Source organism: Sus scrofa, chromosome 1, assembly GCF_054392235.1.
Source record: "Sus scrofa isolate SSC_HxYL_T2T_F1_AM1 chromosome 1, Sscrofa_HxYL_maternal_Yorkshire_Landrace_v2.0, whole genome shotgun sequence".
NCBI lineage: Eukaryota > Metazoa > Chordata > Mammalia > Artiodactyla > Suidae > Sus > Sus scrofa.
This window is the reverse complement of record NC_139383.1, coordinates 229,609,147-229,632,765: the sequence shown is the minus strand read 5'-3', so window position 1 is coordinate 229,632,765 and position 23,619 is coordinate 229,609,147. Positions and strand designations below refer to the sequence as shown.

Sequence of the window (23,619 nt, the reverse complement as noted above, 5' to 3'; positions counted from 1 at the left end):
TTGGGAAAATGTCCAAATGTTTGGAAATTAAATGATATACTTCCAAATAATCCATAGATCAAAAAAGAAACCCAGGGGCCAAAAAACAAATAATTATGCAAATTAATTTGAACCTAGGACAAGAAAAATCCAGCATACCAAAATTTACTGAATGCAGTTAGGAGAGTGTATGGAAAGAAACCTAAGCATTAAATGTGTGTATCAGAAGAAAAGAAAGGGCTTAAATTAATGACCTAAGTACCTATCTTAAAGAGTTAGAGAGAAAAGAGAGATAAGAGAACCAAAGTAATTAGAAGGAAGCAAATAATAAAGATAAGTAAAAGAATCAATAAGATAGGAAGCAAACAAAATAGAGAAAAATGAGTGAAACCAAAAGCTGTTTAATTAAAAGGTCAATACAGTTGTCTATCAAATATTCAGAGAAGAATTAGCATCTATTCTGTAACTTTTTCAAAAATAGTGAAGGAAGGAACACTCCCAAGCATATTCTATGAGGCCCACCATCACCCTGATACCAAAACGACACAAAGATAACACAAAAAAAGAAAATTACAGACCAATAGCACTGATGAACACACATGAAAAAATCCTCAACAAAATACTAGCAAACTGAATCCAAATATATATTAAAAGGATCACACACCAAGATCAAGTAGGATTTTTCCCAGGGATGCAAGGATTTTTTAACATCCACAAATCTATCAATGTGATACACCACATGAACAAACTAAAGAATAATAACCATATGATCATCTCAATAGATGCAGAAAAGGCTTTTGACAAAATTCAATACCTGTTTTTTATTAAAAAAAAATCTCCATAAAGTAGGGATAGAGGGAACCTAACTCAACATACTAAAAATGTATTTGAAAAACCCACAGCTAACATCATTCTCAATTGTAAAAATTGAAAACATTCCCACTAAGATCAGGAATGAGACAAGGATGTCCACTTTTATCACTATTAGTCAACATGGTTTTGGAAGTCCTAGGCACAGCAATCAGAGAAGAAAAAGAAATAAAAGGAATTCAAATTGGAAAAGAAAAAGTAAAATTATCACTGTTTGCAGATGATATGATACTGTACTCAGAAAACCCTAAATACAGCACCAGAAAATAGTTAGAACTCATCAATGAATTTGGCAAAGTTGCAGGCTACAAAATTAATACACAGAAATCAACTGCATTTCTTTATACCAATAATGAAATATCAGAAAGAGAAATCAGAGAAACCATTCATTTACAATCCCATAGAAATGAATGAAATATCTGGAAATAAACCTAAAGAGACAAAAAACCTATTCTCTAAAAACTGTAAAATGTTGATGAAAGAAATCAAAGATGACACAAACAAATGGAAAGATTTGCCATGCTCTTGGATTGGAAGAATCAATATTGTCAAAATGACTATACTACACAAGGCAATCTACAGATTCAATCCAATTCCTATCAAATTACCAAAGACATTCTTCACAGAACTAAAACAAAATATTTTAAAATTTGTATGAAAATACAAGAAACCCCAAATAGCCAAAGCAATATTAAAAAAAGAAAAACAAAAATTGGGGGAATCAAGCTTCCTGGCTTTAGACAATACTGCAAAGCTACAGTTACCAAAACAATATGTTACTGGCACAAAAACAGGAATATAGATCAATGAAAGAGGATAGAAAGCCCAGATATAAACCAAAGTACCACAATAGTCAACTAATATGTGACAAAGGAGAGCAGAACATACAGTGCAAGAAAGATAACCTCTTCAAAAAATGGCGCTGGGAGAACTGGAAAGCTATAAGTAAAAGAATGAAAGTAGAACACTATGTAATACCATATACAAAAAAATAAACTCAAAACAGATTTAAGAAGTAAATATAAGGCCAGGCACTATAAAACTCCTAGAGAAAAGCATAGGCAGAATGCTCTTTGATATAAATCACAGGAACATCTTGTTTGATCCACCTCCTAGAATAATGACAATAAAGACACAAATAAACCAATGGAACTACTCAAACTCAAAAGCTTTTGCACACCAAAGGAAACCATTAAAAAAAAAAAAAATGAAAGATAACCCACAGAAGGGGAGAAAATCCTTTCCAACAATGCAACAGAAAAGGGCCTAATTTCCAAAATATACAAACAAGTCATACAATTCAACAACAAAAAACAAACAACCTAAATGAAAAATGTGAAGAAGACCTAAATAGACATTTCTCCAAAGAAGACATACAGATGGCCCACAGGCATGTGAAAAAATGCTCACCATCACTAAGCATTAGAGAAGTGCAAATCAAAACTGCAATGAGGTACCACCTCATACTAATCAGAATGGCCATCATTAACAAGTCAGCAAATAACAAACGTTGGAGAGGGTATGGAGAAAAAGGTACCCTCCTCCACTGTTGGTACGAATGTAAATTGGTACACCCACTAAGGAAAACAGTATGGAGGTATCTCAGGAAACCAAATACAGAGCTACCATATGATCCAGCAATTCCACTGCTGGGCATATACCTGGAAAAATCTTTCACTTAAAAAGACACATACACCCCTATGTTCATAGCAGCACTAGTCACAATAGCCAAGGCATGGAAAAAACCTCAATGTCCACTGAGAGATGAACAGATTAAGACAATGTGCTACATATGTACAATGAAATATTATTCAGCCATAAAAAAGACAAACTAATGCCATTTGCAGCAACATGGATGAACCTAGAGACCCTCATACTAAGTTAAGCAAGCCAGAAAGAAAAAGACAAATACCATATGATATCACTTATTTGTAGAATTTAAAAAATGGAACAGACGATCCTATTTAAAATAACAAACTAACAAACAAAAAACAGAAACAGATCATGGCCAAGAACAGACCTGGGGCTCCTAAGGGGGAAAGGGGAGGGAGTGGGATGGATGGGCATTTTGTGGGGTTATATTTTTAATGGATGGGCAAAAGAATCCTACTGTATAGCCCGGGAAATATGTGTGATTGGGTCACTTTGTTTTACAACAGAACTTGATGAAACATTGTAAATCAACTATACTTTAATAATAATAAAGCAATAAATTAAAAAAATAAAGTTAAGCCTATACCTAGAATGATCAAGAAAAGGAAAAGACCACTACCAATATAAGAAATGAGAGAAAGGATACCACTACAGATAATACCAATATAAAGGAACATTATGAACAATTTAATGGCAACTAATTTGACAACCTGGACATAACAAACAAATTCCCTGAAACAATTACAGCTCGTTCAATAAACAGTAGATGCATTAAGAAGACCTATATATTAAATAAATTGACTTTGTAGTTAAATATCATCTCACAAAGAAAACTCAAGGTACATCAGGCTTCAGTTGTAAATTCCAACAAACAGTTGAAAAAGAAGTAATGCTAAATTCTATATAAACAATTTACAAAAATAGATTAAGGAACCTGTCCCAATTTTATAAGATCGACCTTACTCTGACACACAAACCAGACACTAAGAAAGCAATAACTAAGGAACAAAGACATAAAAATTACTTATAAAATTCTGGCAAAATTTAGTTCAGCAATATATAGAAAGGATCACACATCATGACAACGAGGTTTAGCTCAGAAATTCAAGGTTGTTTTAACATACAAAAATCAATAAATTTAATTAACAACATTAAGAAGCTAAATATAATGATGCAATCACCAGAGATTCAGAAACAGCATTTCACAAAACACAATCCAAGATAGAAACTATTAGCAAATTAGAAATACAATGTACTTCCTTCAACCTGATAAAGGACATCTGCCAAAAAAAAAAAAAAAAAAAAAAAAACCACCCCAAACTGAATGCTTTTTATGAGATCATAAACAAGGTAAGGATGTCCACTCTAACTTCTTCCATGCAACACTGTACTCCAGGTCCTAGCTAATGCAATAAGAAAAACAAATTTAAAAAAAATACAGATAGGAAAAAACGAATTTAAAACTGTCTCTAATTACAGAAGATACAATATGTATGCAGAGAATCCTAGGAATCTATCTAAGAAACTGACGAGAACTAAGTGACTTAGCGAGGTTGCAGGATCTTGCTTTCACACCAAACAACAACAACAACAACAACAACAACAACAAAATCTGTCCTTCCAAACCAATGGCTAATAAAGTATACTAAATTTGGGCTCGTTGATGAGGAATGGGATATTTGTGTGATTTCAAAGTGCCTTCACACAGATTCCTTCTTAGTTGTATCTATAGGGGAAAGGATAGTACCTTTCTAGTAGAGAAAGTGAGAGACATCTTGACCTGGTGATCTGAATTTTCTATTATCAACAAGGGGTAGATAGATCCCAGTGCTCCCTGATGTGAAATCCTGAGACACACAGAGCAGTTAGATGGTTTTCTGACTGGGGATGCATGACCTGAGATTTCCATGAGAAAACATAGGAAAAACTCAAACCGGGGAATATTCTACAAAATAATGGTTTCCAAATATCACAATGCCATGAAAGAAAAGGTTGAGAAACTGTTCCAAACTAAAGGAGTCTAAAGGCACATGACAGCTAAATGCAGTATACGATCCTGGACCAGACCCAGTACCAGAGAGGGGAAAAAGAATGCTATAAAGAACATTATTGGGACAATTTATGAAACTGGACTATGGACAGTATATTAAATATAAATATTATATAGCTGTTTAATTTTAGTCTACTGTGGTTACCTAAGTTGTCGTAGAGCAGAAATGATCACAACAATGTAAATCAACCGTACTTCAATAAAACATTAAAAAAATTTTAAAAAAAACCACCACAAAGCTTGAAAAAAAAATATTCTTGATAATAGGCTATACATAGTGAACATCAAAGAGTAAAGGAGTATTATATATACAAATTACTCTTCAATGGTTCAGAAAGATATTGATAATGTGTTTATATACAAACATACATAGAGAGATAAATAAAATGTGACATGTAAATTAACAAACCTATTCAATGGGTATTCAGAAGTTCTCTGTTATGTTTATGCAACTTCTCTCTAAGCTGAAAAAAAATTTTTGAAATTTTTTGAAATAAAATTTTTTGAAATAAAAAGGATAGTGAAAGTTCTCTATCATTCATAAGTTTCATTAGTATCTTTCTTTTTCTCACTTAGTGAAATGTTGATAAAAGTGGGCTTTCCCATGTTTGTATTATCATCCCAATTAAATACATGACTTTGCTAGATTAAATGTCAACCCACGAAGAGTGCAGGGGCAGATGGGAAGCTGTTGAAAGAACCTGTGCCTTGCATTTTCTTTTTGTCACCTGGGCAACTTCCTTCAAATTTTTGGGCCTTAGTATCTTTGTGTAAAAACGGGAATGAGTAATAATAATACACCAACTTTACAGGGCTTCTGTGAGAAATACAATAAGATAAAGTATAGGAAGTTCCCTTCATGGCACAGCAGAATCAAATCCAACTAGAATCCAAGGGTTCAATCCTTAGCCTTGCTCAGCGGGTTAAGAATCCGGTGTAGCTGTGAGCTGTGGTGTAGGTTGCAGATGTGGCTCAGATCCCACATTGCTGTGGCTGTGATTCAACCCCTAGCCTGGAAACTTCCATATGCCATGGGTGCAGCCCTAAAAAGCAAAAGAAAAAGAAAAAAAGAAGGTAAAGTTGAAATTCATACATTTAAAAAGTATATGAAAATATATAATGCTTAGGCAAGGCTGGAAGCTGTAGCTCTGATTCAACCCCTAGCCTGGAAACTTCCATATGCCAGGGTGCAGCCCTAAAAAGCAAAAGAAAAAGAAAAAAAAAGGTAAAGTAGGAGATCCCATCGTGGCGCAGTGGTTAACGAATCCGACTAGGAACCATGAGGTTGCGGGTTCGGTCCCTGCCCTTGCTCAGTGGGTTAACGATCCGGCGTTGCCGTGAGCTGTGGTGTAGGTTGCAGACGCGGCTCGGATCCCGCGTTGCTGTGGCTCTGGTGTAGGCCGGTGGCTACAGCTCTGATTCAACCTCTAGCCTGGGAACCTCCATACGCCGCGGGAGCGGCCCAAGAAATAGCAACAACAAAAAAGACAAAAAAAGACAAAAAAAAAAAAAAAAAAAGGTAAAGTAGAAATTCATACATTTAAAAAGTATACGAAAATACATAATGCTTAGGCAAGGCTGGGCCTCTGCTTCAAAACCTCAAATATTTCCAATCTCCCTCAGAATAAAACCCATACCTCCAATGTCTTACCTGATGTGGCCAATGTTCCCATTTTCTTTGATCTCACCTCTCTCCTCCCTCATTTCATAGAGTCCCTCTGTTCTTAGTGCCATTCTGCAAGCATGCTCTGCCTCAGGGTCTTTGCAGTTGTGTTCACCTGGACCAGACCACCCTTGGCCCAGACACACACAGGGCTCCTCCCCTTCCTACACTGTAGCTCTCTACTCACAGAATAGACATCATATCAGTGAGGTTTTCCTCCCCCAAATTACCTACAAAACAGGAAATACACTTAACTCCCCTTCTCTGCCTCTTGCCCTGATTTCTTTTTCTTTTCAGTGCTCACCACACACAACCCGCTACATATATCCACTTTTTAAAATTTTTTATTACAGTTGATTTACAACATCCTGACAATTTCTGCTGCACAGCAAAGTGACTGTTATACATTTACATACATTCTTTTTTTCACTTTATCCTTCATCATGTTCCATCACAAGTGATGAGACATAGTTCCCTGTGCTATACGGCAGAATCTCATTGCTATCCATTCCAAATGCAACAATTTGCATCTATTAACCGCAAACTCCCAGTCCATCCCGTTTATTAACTGTCTGTGTCCTTCTCTTAAAATGTCAGCTGTATGATTGTAAGGATTTCTATTTATTCAGTGCTGAATAGAGAGTACATAAATACATGCTTGTCACATAACCAACTCTCAATAATTAACAATAATTCATTGTTAAATGAATGAATTAAGAGGCGGTAAACCTTGCATACATCTAATACATACAAAGTCAGTGCTTTATAGAAACTACCTTCAGTCCATTTAAAATTTTTTTTTTCTGCCAACATGTCATTATTAAACATTCCCACTGCTCCTAAAATACAATAAACTGAAATGCACTGGATTTCACAGTAGTCTTTTGAGATTACTAGGGGTTATTTAACATGTGACCAAATCATGTTTGGAGATGACTGAGTTACAATTCTGAAGAGGGAAAGGAATATTTCTCATATAGGCATTTGAATATTTGATCATTTCTTTCCTAGTGGTTCTACCTAATTATCAAGACAGGACAACTTCCCAGTCAAGTTGGATTTTCTTTCTAACTCAAGTTACATATAATTGGCAGCTGTTCACTCATTTCTAAATATAAAACAGCACCCTCACATTTCAAATGCCACATCCTCTTACTCTTACTCCAGAAAAGCAGAGCAGATCTCAAAAATTCAGCAATTGTGTCTGATGGGCAGTGACACCAGTAGACAGCCTTCTGTCAACACCCAGGCTGACAAATGACAATCAATATCGACTGCCACCTGGGAGCTGGGCCACCTGGGACCCTCTGAGTCACAGCCAGCTTGTTCCTCACTTGCCACCACCTTCCTGCAGCTGTGGACTCAGTCTGCATCACAACCTGCCCTGACAGATCCAGAATGAGGGATCAGCTGCTTGGCTTGTTCAGTTTCCAGAGGCAGGAAAATTAGACAGGCAACCAACTCCCCAGAGACATTCAGAGATCCCAAAAACTACTATTAAATTAAACCATGGATGACCACCAATTTGCAAATATCTGTATTTGCATTCCTTTTGGTGCTGGGATTCTTTTTCAGCGGCAATAAAGAAACATGAACACCAGAATAGGAAGCTCTTATGAGGCATCCTTGGCAAAATCCTCAAGTTCAAAACTCCTGTTATCAATCATTTTCCTTTTTATAGAAGGAATGAGACTAATAAATTATAGCCAGTGTTCTAAAGCATGGTGATCCCAGGTCTTTTTGCTCATTTCTAAATTATAATTATACTCTGAACCAATTGAAAATTCATGATACCAGGATTAGTCCCATCTAAGGGTTCCTTTTTTTTTTTTTCTTGGCCATGCCTGTAGCATCTGGAAGTTCCCAGGCCAAAGATGGAACCCAAGCCAAAGCAGTGATAATGCACAATTCTTTTTTTTTTTTTTTTTTTAATCTTTTCTAGGGCTGCACTTGCAGCATATGGAAATTCCCAGGCTAGGGGTCTAATTGGAGCTGTAGCCACCAGCCTACACCAAAGGAGCAGCAACATGGGATCCGAGCCATGTCTGCAACCTACACCACAGCTCACGGCAACGCTGGATCCTTAATCCACTGAGCAAGGCCAGGGATCGAACCCGCAACCTCATGGTTCCTAGTTGGATTCGCTAACCACTGAACCACGATGGGAACTCCCCACTTCTTAATCTACTGTGCCACCAGAGAACACTTTTTTTAAAGGGCTCCTGATTTAGAAGTTTACTTTGTTGTTTTTTTTTTTTTGTATAAACAGATTAAGAAGAAACTTAGTCTTCCGTATTCTAAATTAGAGAGCCCAAATTCTCTGTCTCAAGAAATATAATGGAAAAGGTTATTATACTCTTTATCCTCATCATGTGAGTCATCACAACAATGGCAGGGACCTTAATGTAGGACCAGTGCAATAGAATCCTGTATAGGCCCCCAACACTAAGGGAGCCACATTAGTTCTGGACCTTATGACCAACCAGGCTAGTTAAGATTCTCTCCTGCAGGTAGAGAGTCAGAGGTAGTGTGGTAGTATGGAAACTGCTTATCCATTGGATGAAATAGGGAATAAAATACACTTTGTCTATTAAAATCTCAAAATTTCCATTTTACTAAAATTTTAAGACTCAAAAGTTTCATTCAGAAAATGCAGGTGGACTTAATTTTGAGAGTCCCTAAAACATGAAGCTTATCTCACAAGCTGAGATAAGCAACATTCTGATTTTCATTATCAGAGATAGGAATTTCTTGTTTTTATTAAGCCAAATCAGAATTGCAGACTGTCAAATAATTACATACTAACAAAATGAATGACCACAAGAAATGAGTAAGTGTTCCTAGAAATGTACAATCTCCCAAGACTGAATCAGAAAGAAATAGAAAATAATAACAGACTGATTACCAGTAATGATAGTGAACCTATAATTTTAAAACTACCAACAAACAAAAGTCTAGGATCAAACAGCTTCACAGGTGAATTCCACATTTAAATTTAAAGAAGATTTGACAATTATTCTCAAACTATTCCAAAAATTGAAGAGAAAAAATGCTTCCAAACACATTCAATGAGTTTAGCATCATCCTGATACTGAAACCAGACAGCAATACCACAAAAAAAGAAAATCATAGGCCAATATCACTGTTGAACACAGATGTGGTGAAAAATTCTCAACAAAATACTAGCAAACCAATTCCAATAATACATTAAAAGGAACACAGAGTCAAGTGGGATTTATCCCAGGGATACAAGGATGTTCAAAATCTGCCAAGCCATCAACATGCTATGCCACATTAATAAACTGAAGAATAAAAATCATATGATCATCTCAATAGATACAGAAAATGTTTTTAACAAAATTGAACATCATTTATGATAAAAACTTTCAACAAAGTGGAAAAGAGGGAAAACATCTCAACATAACAAAGGCAATATATGACAAAGCCATAGCCAACATCATACTCAGTGAAGAAATGATAAAAGCTAAAAGCATTTCCTTGAAAACCAGGAACAAACCAAGGATGCCCACTCTCACCACTTTTATTCCACAAAGTGTTAGAAATCAAAGCCATAGCAATTAGATAAGAAAAAGAAATGAAAAGAGTACAAACTGGAAAGAACAATATAAAATTGTCACTGTGGATAACATGATACTACATAGAGAAAATCCTAAAGACACCACCAAAAGACTATTATAACTAAGAAATGAATTAAGTTGCAAGATACAATGTTAATATATAGAAATCTGTTGCATGTCTAAACGCTAATAAACAATTATCAGAAAAAGAAATTAAGAAAACATTAAATGTAAAACTGCATCAAAAAGAATAAAATATGTAGGAATAAATCTAACCAAAGAGGTTAAAGACTTGTACTCTGAAAACTATAAGACACTGATAAAAGTACTTGAAGACAAGGAAGTTTCCTTGTGGCACAGTAAGTTAAGGAACTGGCATTGTCACTGAAGTGGCTCAGGTCACTCCTATAGTATAGGTTCAATCCCTGGCCCAGGAACCTCCACATGTCATGGATGTGGCCAAAAAATAAAGAAATAAAATGACATAAAATAAAAAAGAAATTGATAGCAACACAAGAAAACACTGTACTCATGGACTGGGAGAACAAATATTGTTAAACTGCCCATATTGCCCAAGGCAATCCACAGATTTAGTGTAATCCATAGCAAAATAACAATGGCATTTTTCACAGAGCTGGAATACATAATTTTTAAATTATGGAAACATAAAACACCCTGAATAGCCAAAGCAATCTTGACAAAGAAGAATAAACTGTACTATAAAGTTATAGCAATCAAAGATACAGTGGCACAGAAACTAACACATAAGTCAATGTTTCAGAATAGAGAGCCCAGAAATAAACCCACATTTATATGATCAATTACTATATGAGAAATGAGGGAAAAATATACAATGGGGAAAGAAACCCTCTTCAATAAATGGTGTTGGGAAAACTGGACAGCAACATGCAAAAGGATAAAATTGGACTACTTTCTCACGCCATACACAAAAATAAATTCGAAATGGATTAAAGACTTAAATGTAAGTTCTGAAACCATAAAACTCCTAAAAGAAAATAGGCAGTGCTCTCTTTGACATCTTAGCAGTACTTTTTTGACCTGTTTCCTCAGGCAAGGGAAATAAGAGCAAAAACAAATAAATGGAGCTATACCAAATTAAGACTTGCCCAGCAAAACAAAACAAAAACACAGCCTCCTGAACGGAAGAAGATATTGCAAATGATGTATATAAGGGGTTAATATTCAAAATATACCCAAAATTCATATAATGCAACATAAAACAACCTGATTAAAAATAGGCAGAAGATCTGAATAGACATTTTTCCAAAGAAGACATACAGATGGCCAACAGACACACTGAAAAGATGCTCAACAGCGCTTATCATCATGGAAATGCAAATTAAAACCACAATGAGGTATCACCCCACAGCTGTCAGAATGGCCATCATAAAAAAGACAACAAAGCAAGTATTGGCAAGGATGTGAAGTAGAGGGGACCCTTGTGTGCTGAGGGCGGAATTGTAAGCTAGTATAGCCACTGTGGAAAACAGTTTGCAGGTTCTTCAAAAAAATTAAAAACAGAACTGCCATCTGATCAACAATTTCAGTTCTGTGTATTTACTCCAAAAAAAACAGAAATACAATTCCAAAAGATATATGTACACGAATGTTTATTGTAGCTTTATCTACAATAGTCAAGATATGGAAGCAAGTGATGTCAAGATAAGTGTGCAGGGATGGATAAAAAAGGATAGAGAAGATGTGAGATATATATATGTATATATATACACACACATACATACACAATGGAATATTATAATAGAAGAAATCTTGCCATTGTGACAACATGGTTGGATCTAGAGGGTATTAGACTAAGTGAAATAAGTCAGACAGATAAAGACAAATACCATATGATGGCACTTAAATGTGGACTCTCAAAAACAAAACAAATAGGAGTTCCCATTGTGGTGCAGTGGAAACAAATCCGACTAGGAACCAAGAGGTTGTGAGTTTGATCCCTGGACTCGCTCAGTGGGTTAAGGATCTGGTGTTGCCATGAGCTGTGGTATAGGTCGCAGATGCAGTTTAGATCTGGTGTTGTTGTAGTTGTGAGGTAGACTGGCAGCTATAGCTCCAATTCGACCCCTAGCCTGGAAACCCTCCATGTGCTGTGGCTGCAGCCCTAGAAAAAGAAAAAAAAAAAAAACAGACAAAAGAAAATGGAAACTGACTTATAGAAACAGAGAACAAACAAGTGGGTGCCAGGGGGAGGCCGGTTCTGGGAGGTGAGGTGAAATAAATGAGGGCGATTAAGAGCAACAAACCTCCAATTTGCAAAATACATAATTTTACAGGGACGTAACATACAGCATAAGGAACATGGTCAATAATATTTTAATAACTTTGCACTGGGACAGATGGTGACTAGACTTGTGATCATTTCATAAGTATGCACATGTCAAATCACTGTGCAGTACATTGAAAGTAACATAATATTGAACAACTATATTTCAATAAAAATAAATAAAAATAAAACAAATGCATATACTAAGTTTGGGGGGAAAAAAGTTCCCACATGCCCTTTTACAGTCAAGCTCATCCTAACTCCCAGACCCAGACAACCACTGATCAACTTTCTGTGACTACAGATTAACTCTGCCTATTCTAGAATTTTATATAAATGGTATCATACAATATGTAATCATATGTACCTGGCTACTGTCATTCAATTTAAAATTTCAGAGATTCATTCACCTAGTTGAGTTTATCACTTATTCATTTCTTTTTTATTAATAAATATCCTCCACTGTATGGATATGGCATAGTTAGTCCATTCATATGGTAATGAACAACTATCTGGGTTGTTTCCAGATTTTGACTATTGTAAATAAAGCTGCTATGAAAATTCCTAAGTCTTTCTGTGTACATAGTGTTTTTCCTTCTCTTGGGTAATGATCTAGGCATGGATTTGCTGGGTCATAGGGTAGTGTATATCTAATTTTTGAAGAAAGTTTCATTTCCCTCTAAGTCTGACCCACAAATAGAATGGCAGCCAATTAGTTGTATAACTGTAAAGGAAATTGCTATGTCATGTTTTAGGATTAGCAGAAGGGGAACCTGCCTCTGCCCTTTGGGATGGGGTTGGAAGGAAGCTACAAATGCTAGAGTGAAGAAGGACAGTTTTTCTGTGAGGAGGAAACACATATGTGAGCAATGAAATTCTTCCCATTTTTTTACAGGTGTCCTCTGGTTTTACCCTGGAAGTAAAATGCCTTTTGTGATTCCTGCTTGGGGATGGAGAAAGGACAGAGGCTACAGAGCACCTGTCAACACCACCATGTGGTAGAGAGACAGTCACCTAGTCCCAGCTGGCTCCTCTTCCTCACTGCTAACCTTCCTGTCACTCTTACAGTGAGCCTGGAGCCTCTGGGGTTTCCTTTTTCTTAGGGGTAGATTCTGGGCTGCTGCTTTCTCTCTCTGATCAGCCGTCTTCTTGGAATTTGTTGACTTGCATTTCCTAATGGTTCTTTCTTCATTTCTGCTGGGTATGTTATGTTATTGAGATCTTGGTAGAGAGGAGAAAAATTATTATCTTTGGTTTGTGATTTCCTCACCCAGAAATCAATGGACCTGATTCAGTGCATCAATCTTGTACTAAATCTTGCCATTGAAATTTCCCAAGCCAAGCTCATCATGACCCTGCAGTGTAATCCACGCCTACATTTATGTCTTCCCACTCAAACTCCCTATCACATCCAGATAACCTTGCTTCTTTCTGAAGTATGCTGTTGCTTTCCACAATAATACTCTTGGCCTGGTTTTCTCCTGCCTTTCTGGCCTCTCTTTTCAGTCTCATTTCCACATTTCTGGTTTTCTGCCCTTAAATGTCAGTGGTTCTTCAAGGTGCCACTGTAGGTCTTCGTGTTTTATCACTCTACACATTCTCCCTATATCTTGTTGCCCAGTGTACTTTTCTAAACCCCATTCTTGCAGTTTAAACAGTCCCTTTCCTAGGAAGCCTTTCTATGCACTCAAAGCTGAGGAAGGTGCCCTGACCAATGTCTGCACAGCACTTAAAAGACTCTTCCAGAACTTCACATACTGCACCATAGTGCATACTCATGAATCTGTTCCTTCCTCCAAACTTAGGTCCTCCAACCTTCATCCAGAGCAGCTCCCCTGGCATGTGGGTGGCGATCAATAAATATTCTCTGGATTGAACTGAGATGATAGATGTTTTAAAATCCTTTGTGTTTTATCCATGTTACTACTGGGAATAATGGTAAAATTTGCACTTTGAAGAAAAAAATACCTGGCAGGGGAAGATAAACCTCCAGTTAACAAGAGAAAATAAAATTAATTGTAAAACATAAGTTAATGAGGCAGTGCAGAAATTAATTATGTACATTTTCATGTGAAAATTATGTCATCTTCATTCCTTGGCACCTATATAGAGCCAAAGCAATACAGATTTCTACCAGCAAAAAAGTCTCACACCCAGGTCCGTAGCAGCATCATTCATGGGGGCCAGAAAGTGGAAGCAACTCAGGAGTCCACTGATGGATAGACAAAGTGTGTTATATGCCTACAATAAATGATTATTCAGCCTTAAAAAGGAAGGAAATTCTGACACACGGTATAACATGGATGAAACTTGAAGATGTGCAAAGTGAAATAAGTCAGTCACAATAACACAGATACTGTAGAACTGCATTTATATAAGGGTCTAGCGTAGTTACGTTCATAGGAAAAGAAAGAAGAATGGTTGTTGCCAGGGCTGGTGGGGATACAGGTGGTGGAGAGTTATCATTTAACGGGTGCAGAGTTTTGGTTTTGCAAGATGAAGAGTTATGAAGATGGATAACAGTGACAGTTGTACAATAATTTGTACTTAATGCCACTGAATCATACACTTAAAAGGGGCTAAGATGGCAAATTTTCTTTTTTTAATTAAAGTATGGTTGATTTACAATGTTTATTCAATTTCTGCTGCACAGCAAAGTGACCCGACCATACACAGTTCCTTGTGCTGTACGGTAGGGCCCCACTGTCCATCCATTCCAAATCTTACAGTTTGCATCCAAAAATCCCAAACTGTCCATCCGTCCCACTCCCTCCTTCCTCCCCACTGGGAACCACAAGTCTGTTCTCCTTGGCCATGATCTTTTTCTGTTTTGTAGGTAGGATCATCTGTGGCATATTTCAGATTCCACAAATAAGTCATATCATATGATATTTATCTTTTTCTTTCTGGCTTATTTCACATAGTATGAGAATCTCTAGTTGCATTCATGTTGCTGCAAAAAGCCTTAATTTTTTTTTATATATGGCTGGGTAGTATTCTATTTTATATAGGTACCACATCTTCTTAATCCATTCATTTGTTGATGGATATTTAGGTTGTTTCCTTGTCTTGGCTATTGTGAATAGTGCTGCAGTGAACATGGGGGTACATGTATCTTTTTGAATGAATGTTTTTTCTGGATATCTGCATAGGAGTGGGATTGTTGGATCATATGGTAGTTCTATATTTGGTTTTCTGAGGTACCTCCACACTATTTCCATAGTGGTTGCACCAATTTACATTCCCAACAACAGTGAAAGAGGGCCCCATTTTCTCTGCACCCTCTTCAGCATTTGCTATTTGCTGGCTTGTTAATGATGGCCATTCTGACTAGTGTCAGGTGGTACCTCATTGCAGTTTTGATTTGCATTTCTCTAATGATTAGTGATGGTGAAGATTTTTTCATGTGCCTATTGGTCATCTGTATATCTTCTTTAGAGAAATGTCTATTTAGGTCTTACTCACATTTTTCAATTGAGTTGTTTGTTTTCTTTGTTGTTAAGTTGTATGAGTCACTTACATATTTTGGAGATTAGGCCCTTGTCTATTGCATCATTTGCAAAGATTTTCTCACATTCTGTGGGTTGTCTTTTTGTTGTTTTTTTTTTTTTAAATGGTTTCCTTTGCTATGCAAAGACTTGTAAGTTTAATTAGGTTCCATCAGGTTTATTTTTTTCTTTATTGTCATTGTTCTGGGGGTGGATCAAACAAGATACTGTTGAGATTTATATCAAAGAACATTCTATTTTATTCCCTTAAGAGTTTTATAGTATCTGGCCTTATATTTATGTCTTTAATCCATTTTGAGTTTATTTTTGTGTATGGTGTTAGAGAGTGTTCTAATATCATTCTTTTACATGTGTTTTTCCAATTTTGTCAGCACCACTTATTAAAGAAACTATCTTTCTTCCACTGTATGTTCCTGTCTCCTTTGCCATAGATTAGTTGACCACAGGCGCTTAGATTCATTTCTGAGCTTTCTATCCTGCTCCATTGATCTATAATTCTGTTTTTGTGCCAGTACCACATTGTTTTGGTAACTGCAGCTTTGTAATATTATCTGAAGTCAGGGAGGCTGATTCCTCCATTTCCATTTTTCTTTTGCAATATTCCGTATTTCTTTGGCTATTCAGGATCTCTTTGTGTTTCCATATATATTTTAAAATACTCTGCCCTAGTTTTGTTAATAATATCCTTGGTAATTTGATAGGGATTGCACTGAATCCATAGATGGCCTTGGGTAGTATAGTCATTTCAATATTGTCAAAAATATGCATATATTACCTCAATTTAAAATAAAAGTCACAAAATGCACACAAAAGAATTGTAGGGTGTCATAACTGACCTACAAACACAGCCTTCTCTCTTTATCTGGGAGCCAGTTGTTGTGAAAGCAGAACTTCCTCATATACGTTTTATTATTAAAGATGAAACTCCACTCACTACTCCAAGTGTTAAGTTTTTCTGGTTCGACTTTTGACATGGAGGTCCCACTAAGATGCTCACAGAGTTATCTACTAGAACTCACCAGGTTGCACTGCCTGAGAAGTGAAACTTATAAGTCCTTCTGGTCCAGGCCTGTCTTCCATGACTACTGGGGTGAGTTTCACCGGGCTAAGGTAGTAACTGTGTACTTACTGGCTCAGTTTCTAAATTACTTCTTACTCACTGCTATCTGGGTATCCTGTTTTATTTCTGCTTCAAGCCTGTTTGAATTATTTCTCCCTAATGGATTCCTGGTTCCCTCAAACAAATGAAAAGTAGTGAGAGGTTGGTATTCATTCTCATTCAGTATTGTCTGCCTACAGTTTGGGAGATATCTTAAATGACCGAAGCACCTACTTATCTATAACCAGGTCTATAGCGTACCAAGACCAGGGGCCTATCTCTACCAAATTGTTAAGAAGGTTGCCTGTGGTACATCCTGCACTACTCATAGAATTTTTTTTCTTAGCTGTAGAAGAAATTCTAACATGCCTTATCTGTGAATGTCTTTCCTACAAAGGCTGTTCAAATATGAATTTGTGTCTGATTTGACTGTACCTATGTATGAAGTTTCCTGTACAATCATTCTCTGGAGTTTATACATCAGAAAATCTCCTTCCTCCTTACAGAGGAACAGTGTTGGGAAACTTTCCTCCATGGGTCCCTTGATGGGACTCAGATAGGCCAAGAATGCTGGGCCTTGACTACCTTCTGTCTGGGCTATTTCTCAGGGTGGGGTATACAGCAAGCAACAATGAGGTATGAAGTAATATCTTCCTCTGAAAAATGCCCAACATAACTAATCATTAGAGAAATGCAAATCAAAACTACTATGAGCTACCACCTCACACCAGTCAGAATGGTTATTATTAATATATCTACAAATGACGAATGTTGGAGAGGGTGTGGAGAAAAGGGTGCCCTCCTTCACTGTTGCTGGGAAAGTAAATTAGTACAACAACTATGGAAAACAGTAAGGAGGTTCCTCAGAAAACCAAATATAGACTTAACACATGATCTAGCAATCCCACTCGGGCATATATCTGGACAAAAGTTTCTTTGAAAAAGATACATGTACCCCTATATTCACTGCAGCACTATTCACAACAGCCAAGACATGGAAACAGCCTAAATGCCCATTGACAGATGAATGAATTAAGAAGATATGGTACCTATTTAAAATGAAACACTACTCAGCCATAAAAAAGGACAAACTAATGCCATTTGCAGCAACATAGATGTAGCCACAGATTCTCATACTAAGTGAAGTAAATCAGAAAGAGAAAAAAAAATACCATATGATATCATTTATATGTGGAATCTAAAATATGGCACAAATGAACCTTTCTACAGAATAGAAACAGTCTCACAGACATGGAGAACAGACTTGCGATTGCCAAGAGAGATGGGGGGAGAGTGGGATGGACTCAGATTTTGGAGTTAGTAAATGCAAACTATTACATTTAGAATGGATAAGCAATGGCGTCGGGCCGTACAGCACAGGGAACCATATTCAATCACTTGTGATAGAAAATGATAGAAGATAATAGAGAAAAAGAATGTGTATATATATATATATGTCTGGGTCACTTTGCTATATAGCAGAAATTGACAGAACATTGTAAATCAACTCTAATAATTTTTTTTTTTAATATCTTCCCCTGGAACAAAGAGCAAGCCTGCTTATTTCTTGCTGTTAAATGGTAGGTTCCTCAAGCTCAGCGTTCCTCTCATGTAATACACCGCACTGCATGTGCAGGCAACCATCCCACCCTCCACGTTTGCCTGGGGGAGTTGGGACTCAGAACTCAGAGATAATATGCAGACACTTTGGCTACTCCTCTTTTTCTAAGATGCCTTTTATCTCTGAGGCAGGAGTCCTGTATTTTCCGTCAGCATTCATGAAATGGTGGCATCTAACTTGTGAGTTGGCAAACAGAAAAAAATCCAATTAATACTGTCACAATGACAATTCCCACCAAAGCAATCAATCTCAATCATAATTAACAAAGCACTTTTGTAGAATTTGACAATGTAATTATAAAATATACATAGAAATACAAAGGACCAAAAATATCCAGAACAATCTTGTCAAAGAACAAAGTTGGAGGACTTAAAACTATCTGACTTCAAGTGTTACTTTAAACGTAACCCAAACAATGTGATATGGGCACAAGGATAATCAAGGGAAAAGAATAGAAAACTTGGAAATAGACCAAGTCCATGTACAATCATTTGGCTTGCAAAAGTCTTTTTAACAAACAGAGCAAGAATAAATGGATATCCATATGGTCTCAAAATAATCTTTGGGACAGCACCTTACACTAAATAAAAAGTAATTAAGATTGATAATTGTGTACATAAAATATAAAAAATCTGATGCTATAGAACTTCTTTAAGGAAATATAAGAGAAATTATTCAATAGTTGAGGCAAAGGACTCTTAGGACACAGAATGCAATAATCAAAAAAGAAAATGAACTTATTAATGATGGCCATTCTGACTGGTATGAGGTGGTACCTCATGGTAGTTTTGATTTGCATTTCTCTAATAATCCATGATGTTGAACATTTTTTCATGTTCTTGTTGGACATCTGTACATCGTCCTTGTAAAAATGTCTATTCAGGTCTTTTGCCCATTTTTCAATTGGGTTGTTGGCTTTTTTGCTGTTGAGTTGTATAAGTTGCTTGTATATTCTAGAGACTAAGCCCTTGTCAGTGGCATCATTTGAAACTATTTTCTCCCATTCTGTAAGTTGTCTCTTTGTTTTCTTTTTGGTTTCTTTTGCTGTGCAAAAGATTGTTGGTTTGATTAGGTCCCATTAGTTTATTTTTGGTCTTATTTCTGTTGCTTTGGGAGACTGACCTGAGAAAATATTCATAAGGTTGGTGTCAGAGAATGTTTTTCCTATGTTCTCTTCCAGGAGTTTGATGATGTCTTGTCTTATATTTAAGTCTTTAAGCCATTTTGAGTTTATTTTGGTGCATGGTATGAGGGTGTGTTCCAGTTTCATTGATTTGCATGCAGCTGTCCAGGTTTCCCAGCAATTCTTGCTGAAAAGACTGTCTTTTTACCATTTTATGTTCTTGCCTCCTCTATCAAAGATTAACTGACCATAGGTGTCTGGGTTTATTTCTGGGTTCTCTATTCTGTTCCATTGGTCTGTTTGTCTCTTTTGGTACCAGTACCGCACTGTCTTGAGAACTGTGGCTTTGTAATATTGCCTGAAGTTTGGGAGAGTTACACCTCCTGCTTCGTTTTTGTTCTTCAGAATTGTTTTGGCAATTCTGGGTCTTTTGTGGTTCCATATAAATTTTTGGATTGTTTGTTCTAGTTCTGTGAAAAATGTCATGGGTAATTTTACAGGGATTGCATTGAATATGTAGATTGCTTTGGGTAGTATAGCCATTTTTACAATATTAATTTTTCCAACCCAGAAGCATGGAATATCCTTCCATTTCTTTAAATAACAAATGCTGGAGGGGGTGTGGAGAAAAGAGAACCCTTTTGCACTGTTGGCGGGAATGTAAAGCTGGTACAACCACTATGGAGAACACTATGGAGGTACCTTAGAAATCTATACATAGAACTACCATATGACCCAGCAATCCCACTCTTGGGCATATATCCAGACAAAAATTTCCTTAAAAAAGACACATGTACCCGCAGGTTCATTGCAGCTCTGTTCAAAATAGCCAAGACATGGAAACAACCCAAATGTCCATTGACAAATGATTGGATTAAGAAGATGTGGTATATATACAAAATGGAATACTACTCAGCCATAAAAAGAATGAAATAATGCCATTTGCAGCAACAAATGGAGCTAGAGACTCTCATGTTGAGTGAAGTAAGTCAGAAAGAGAAAGACAAATACCCTATGATATTCACTTATATCTGGAATCTAATATATGGCACAAATGAGCCTTTCCACAGAAAAGAAAATCATGGGCTTGGAGAACAGACTTGTGGTTGCCAATGGGAAGAGGGTGGGAATGGGGTGCTTGGGGTTAATAGATACAAACTATTGCCTTTGGAATAGATTAGCAATGAGATCCTGCTGTGTAATACTGTGAACTACGTCTAGTCACTTATGATGGAGCATGATAATGTGTGAAAACAGAATGTGTACATGTATGTGTATCTGGGTTACCATGCTGTGCAGTAGAAAAAAATTGTATTGGGGAAATAACTATTAAAAAATAATACTAAAAAAAGAAAATGATAACCTGGCCTTTGTCAAAATTTAAAACTACTCCTCAACATAAGACATCCTTACGGAAATAAATAAGCAAGCTATAGACTAGGAGATAACATCCATTAATTACATATCTGATACATGCCTGGTACCCTGGATATATAAAGAACAACTCCATAGATAAACAACCAGTTATTAACAGGCAAATTTCAATTCATAATCATGTGAACAACTGCTTAACATTATTAGGGATCAGAAAAATGTAAACTAAAACCACAATGAGACACAATCACATAACCACCAGAATGAAAAAAATTAGACTGAAAGATAAAATGTTGGCAAAGATGTGGAGCAATCAGAACTCTCACCCATTATGGTGGGAGTATAAAATGTTACAACTTTGGGGGAAAAAATCTGGCTATTTCTTATAAAACTAAGCATATAACTTATTCTATGACTCAGCAACTTTATTCCTAGATACTGATAAGAGAAATGGAAAAAATCATAGTCCAATACCCATCATAGCCAAAATCTGGAAACATCTCAGTGTACACCATATGAGAATGAGTATCTTCTACAACTAAGGATATAAAGAAGGAACCACAGTGAGTGAAGTAGAAGAGGCAGAGGTGCCATATACTCAAGACCCAGACCTACAGGTGGGCAACGCATAAGCAGGAGGATAATTACACTGCAGATGTTCTCCCTAAGGAGTGAGTAGTCCAATCCCCACATTAGGCTCCCCAGTCCAGGTGTTCTTGCACTGGGAAGATGAGCTCACAGAACCTTTGGCTTTGAAGACCAGCAGAACATACTTTCAGGAGTCCCAGAGGTCTGTGGGAAATACAGACTCCATTCTTAAAAGGCACACACAAAATCTCACATCTTCTGAGACCCAAGGCAGAAGAAGTTATTTGAAATAAGACTGGTTTAGACCCATCCACTGATCTCTGAGAGCCTCACAGAAAGGCAGGAATGAACCAGAGCTCACCCTGGGGATACAGACACTGGCAACAGTCATTTAGGGGAGCTTGTTCTGCCACGTGGACACTGGTGCTGGCAAATGCCATTCTGGAAACCTTCCTCTAGCTTATTAGCATTGGGACCTGCCCACCAGTCTTTCAGCATCAGTACTGGCCAAAGCAACTAGCCAGGTGGAGACAGCTCCACTTGAAGCCTTGACCCCTGAGCTCATAGCTATCCTGGGGACCCTACCCTATCCACCAGAGGGGCCAGGATGTCAAGCTTGGCTCCACATAACAGTGCCCTAGCACTCGCTCAGCCAGACCTCCTGAGCCCTGTAGCCAGAGACCCTGGGACCTGACTCTGCCTAGCAGGGGGTAAACACCAGCTCCAGGGCCCTCTGGGTCCCCCACCCTGCCCACCAATCCCACCAGTGGGCCAACACCAGGTTTAGGACATCCAGGATTCTGCAGCCAGCAGCTTCATGACTCAACCCCACTGCAAGTGGCCAGAAATCTCTCAGTGCCTTTGAGTCTTTTCTTCAAATACTTCTGTTACACTTTAGTTTACTTCTTTGTTGCTAGACATTTGCTGTCCAGAGTCTAAAAATGCTCAAGAAATGACTCAAACACAAAAACAGAACGAAACCACTGACAACTCAACCTGAAAATCACATTTCAGCAAACAACTTCATCTTCAAGGAGAATCAACAACAGTGGTGAAAATCCAGATAATTCTTGCATCCTTTCCTGAAGCTTTGGATGAAGGAGAACAAAAACGAGAAGGAAAGGGGTGCTAAGAATATACATGTTCTCATGGTCTAGGGAAAGGCTGACTGTTCCCTAGCCATGGCATCAAGTAAGCACAAAACCAGTTTTAAACCATTTTATCAGTTGCTCACATCAGGAACCACACTGCTGAAAGTCAACCAATCAGATCTGCTTTTGGAAAATCCATAAGACTTACCAGCAGGAGACTCAAACTTCAGCAAAGCACTGTTGTAGCCCAGGGTAATCAAGATGGATTCCTGTCCCACACAGCAACATTCAGTGTCTCTGGTGAGTGAGCATTTGAAGACACAGACGCCATCAGCTATAAAAGGTGGGAAAAATTACAAAAGGATTAGGAAAATCATTTCTGAGCAATTTTAAAAAGTTTGGCCATTCCTACATTTCTCCCTGTTTTCAAGGCTCCCCATTTCTATCTCTACTTTTTGGCCATGCCCACGGTGTGCGGAAGTTCCTGAGCCAGGGATCGAACCCAAGCCACAGCAGTAACAACACTGGATCCTTAACCCACTATACCACCAGGGAACTCCTCTATCTTCTTAAAAGAATGCCTCCCGGGATATATGCGAATATGAGGATGAATGTAACCATGACCAAAACCCATGGGTTAGCATAGGGCTCAAAACTGACTCTTGTTTCCTACCTTTCGGTACAGGGATCCATTCTCTATAACCCTCGTATTCTCCACATTATTTTGTATCTTTTTTTTTTTTTCCCACTGTACAGCAAAGGGGTCAGGTTATCCTTACATGTATACATTACAATTACATTTTTTCCCCCACCCTTTGTTCTGTTGCAACATGAGTATCTAGACATAGTTCTCAATGCTATTCAGCAGGATCTCCTTGTATATCTATTCTAAGTTGTGTCTGATAAGCCCAAGCTCCTGATCCCTCCCACTCCCTCCCCCTCCCATTAGGCAGCCACAAGTCTCTTCTCCAAGTCCATGATTTTCTTCTCTGAGGAGATGTTCATTTGTGCTGGATATTAGATTCCAGTTATAAGGGATATCATATGGTATTTGTCTTTGTCTTTCTGGCTCATTTCACTCAGTATGAGATTCTCTAGTTCCATCCATGTTGCTGC

At 37.3% G+C, this 23,619-nt stretch overlaps 1 protein-coding gene across 9 annotated transcripts in view; it reads right to left on the bottom strand.

Annotated features, from left to right (window-relative positions):
• Nucleotides 1–23,619, bottom strand: part of LOC106509183 (histone-arginine methyltransferase CARM1-like) — a 292,946-nt gene that overhangs the window by 150,106 nt on the left and 119,221 nt on the right. For all 9 annotated transcript variants that reach the window (XR_014841642.1, XM_085018906.1, XM_021064249.2 and 6 more), the window contains exon 2: nt 22,712–22,837. Coding sequence is in view for 4 of the 9 variants with exons in the window: in XM_021064249.2 (XP_020919908.2) it covers nt 22,712–22,837 (126 nt within the window). In the remaining 5 variants the exon portion in view is untranslated. The remainder of the gene's footprint in view (nt 1–22,711; nt 22,838–23,619) is intronic.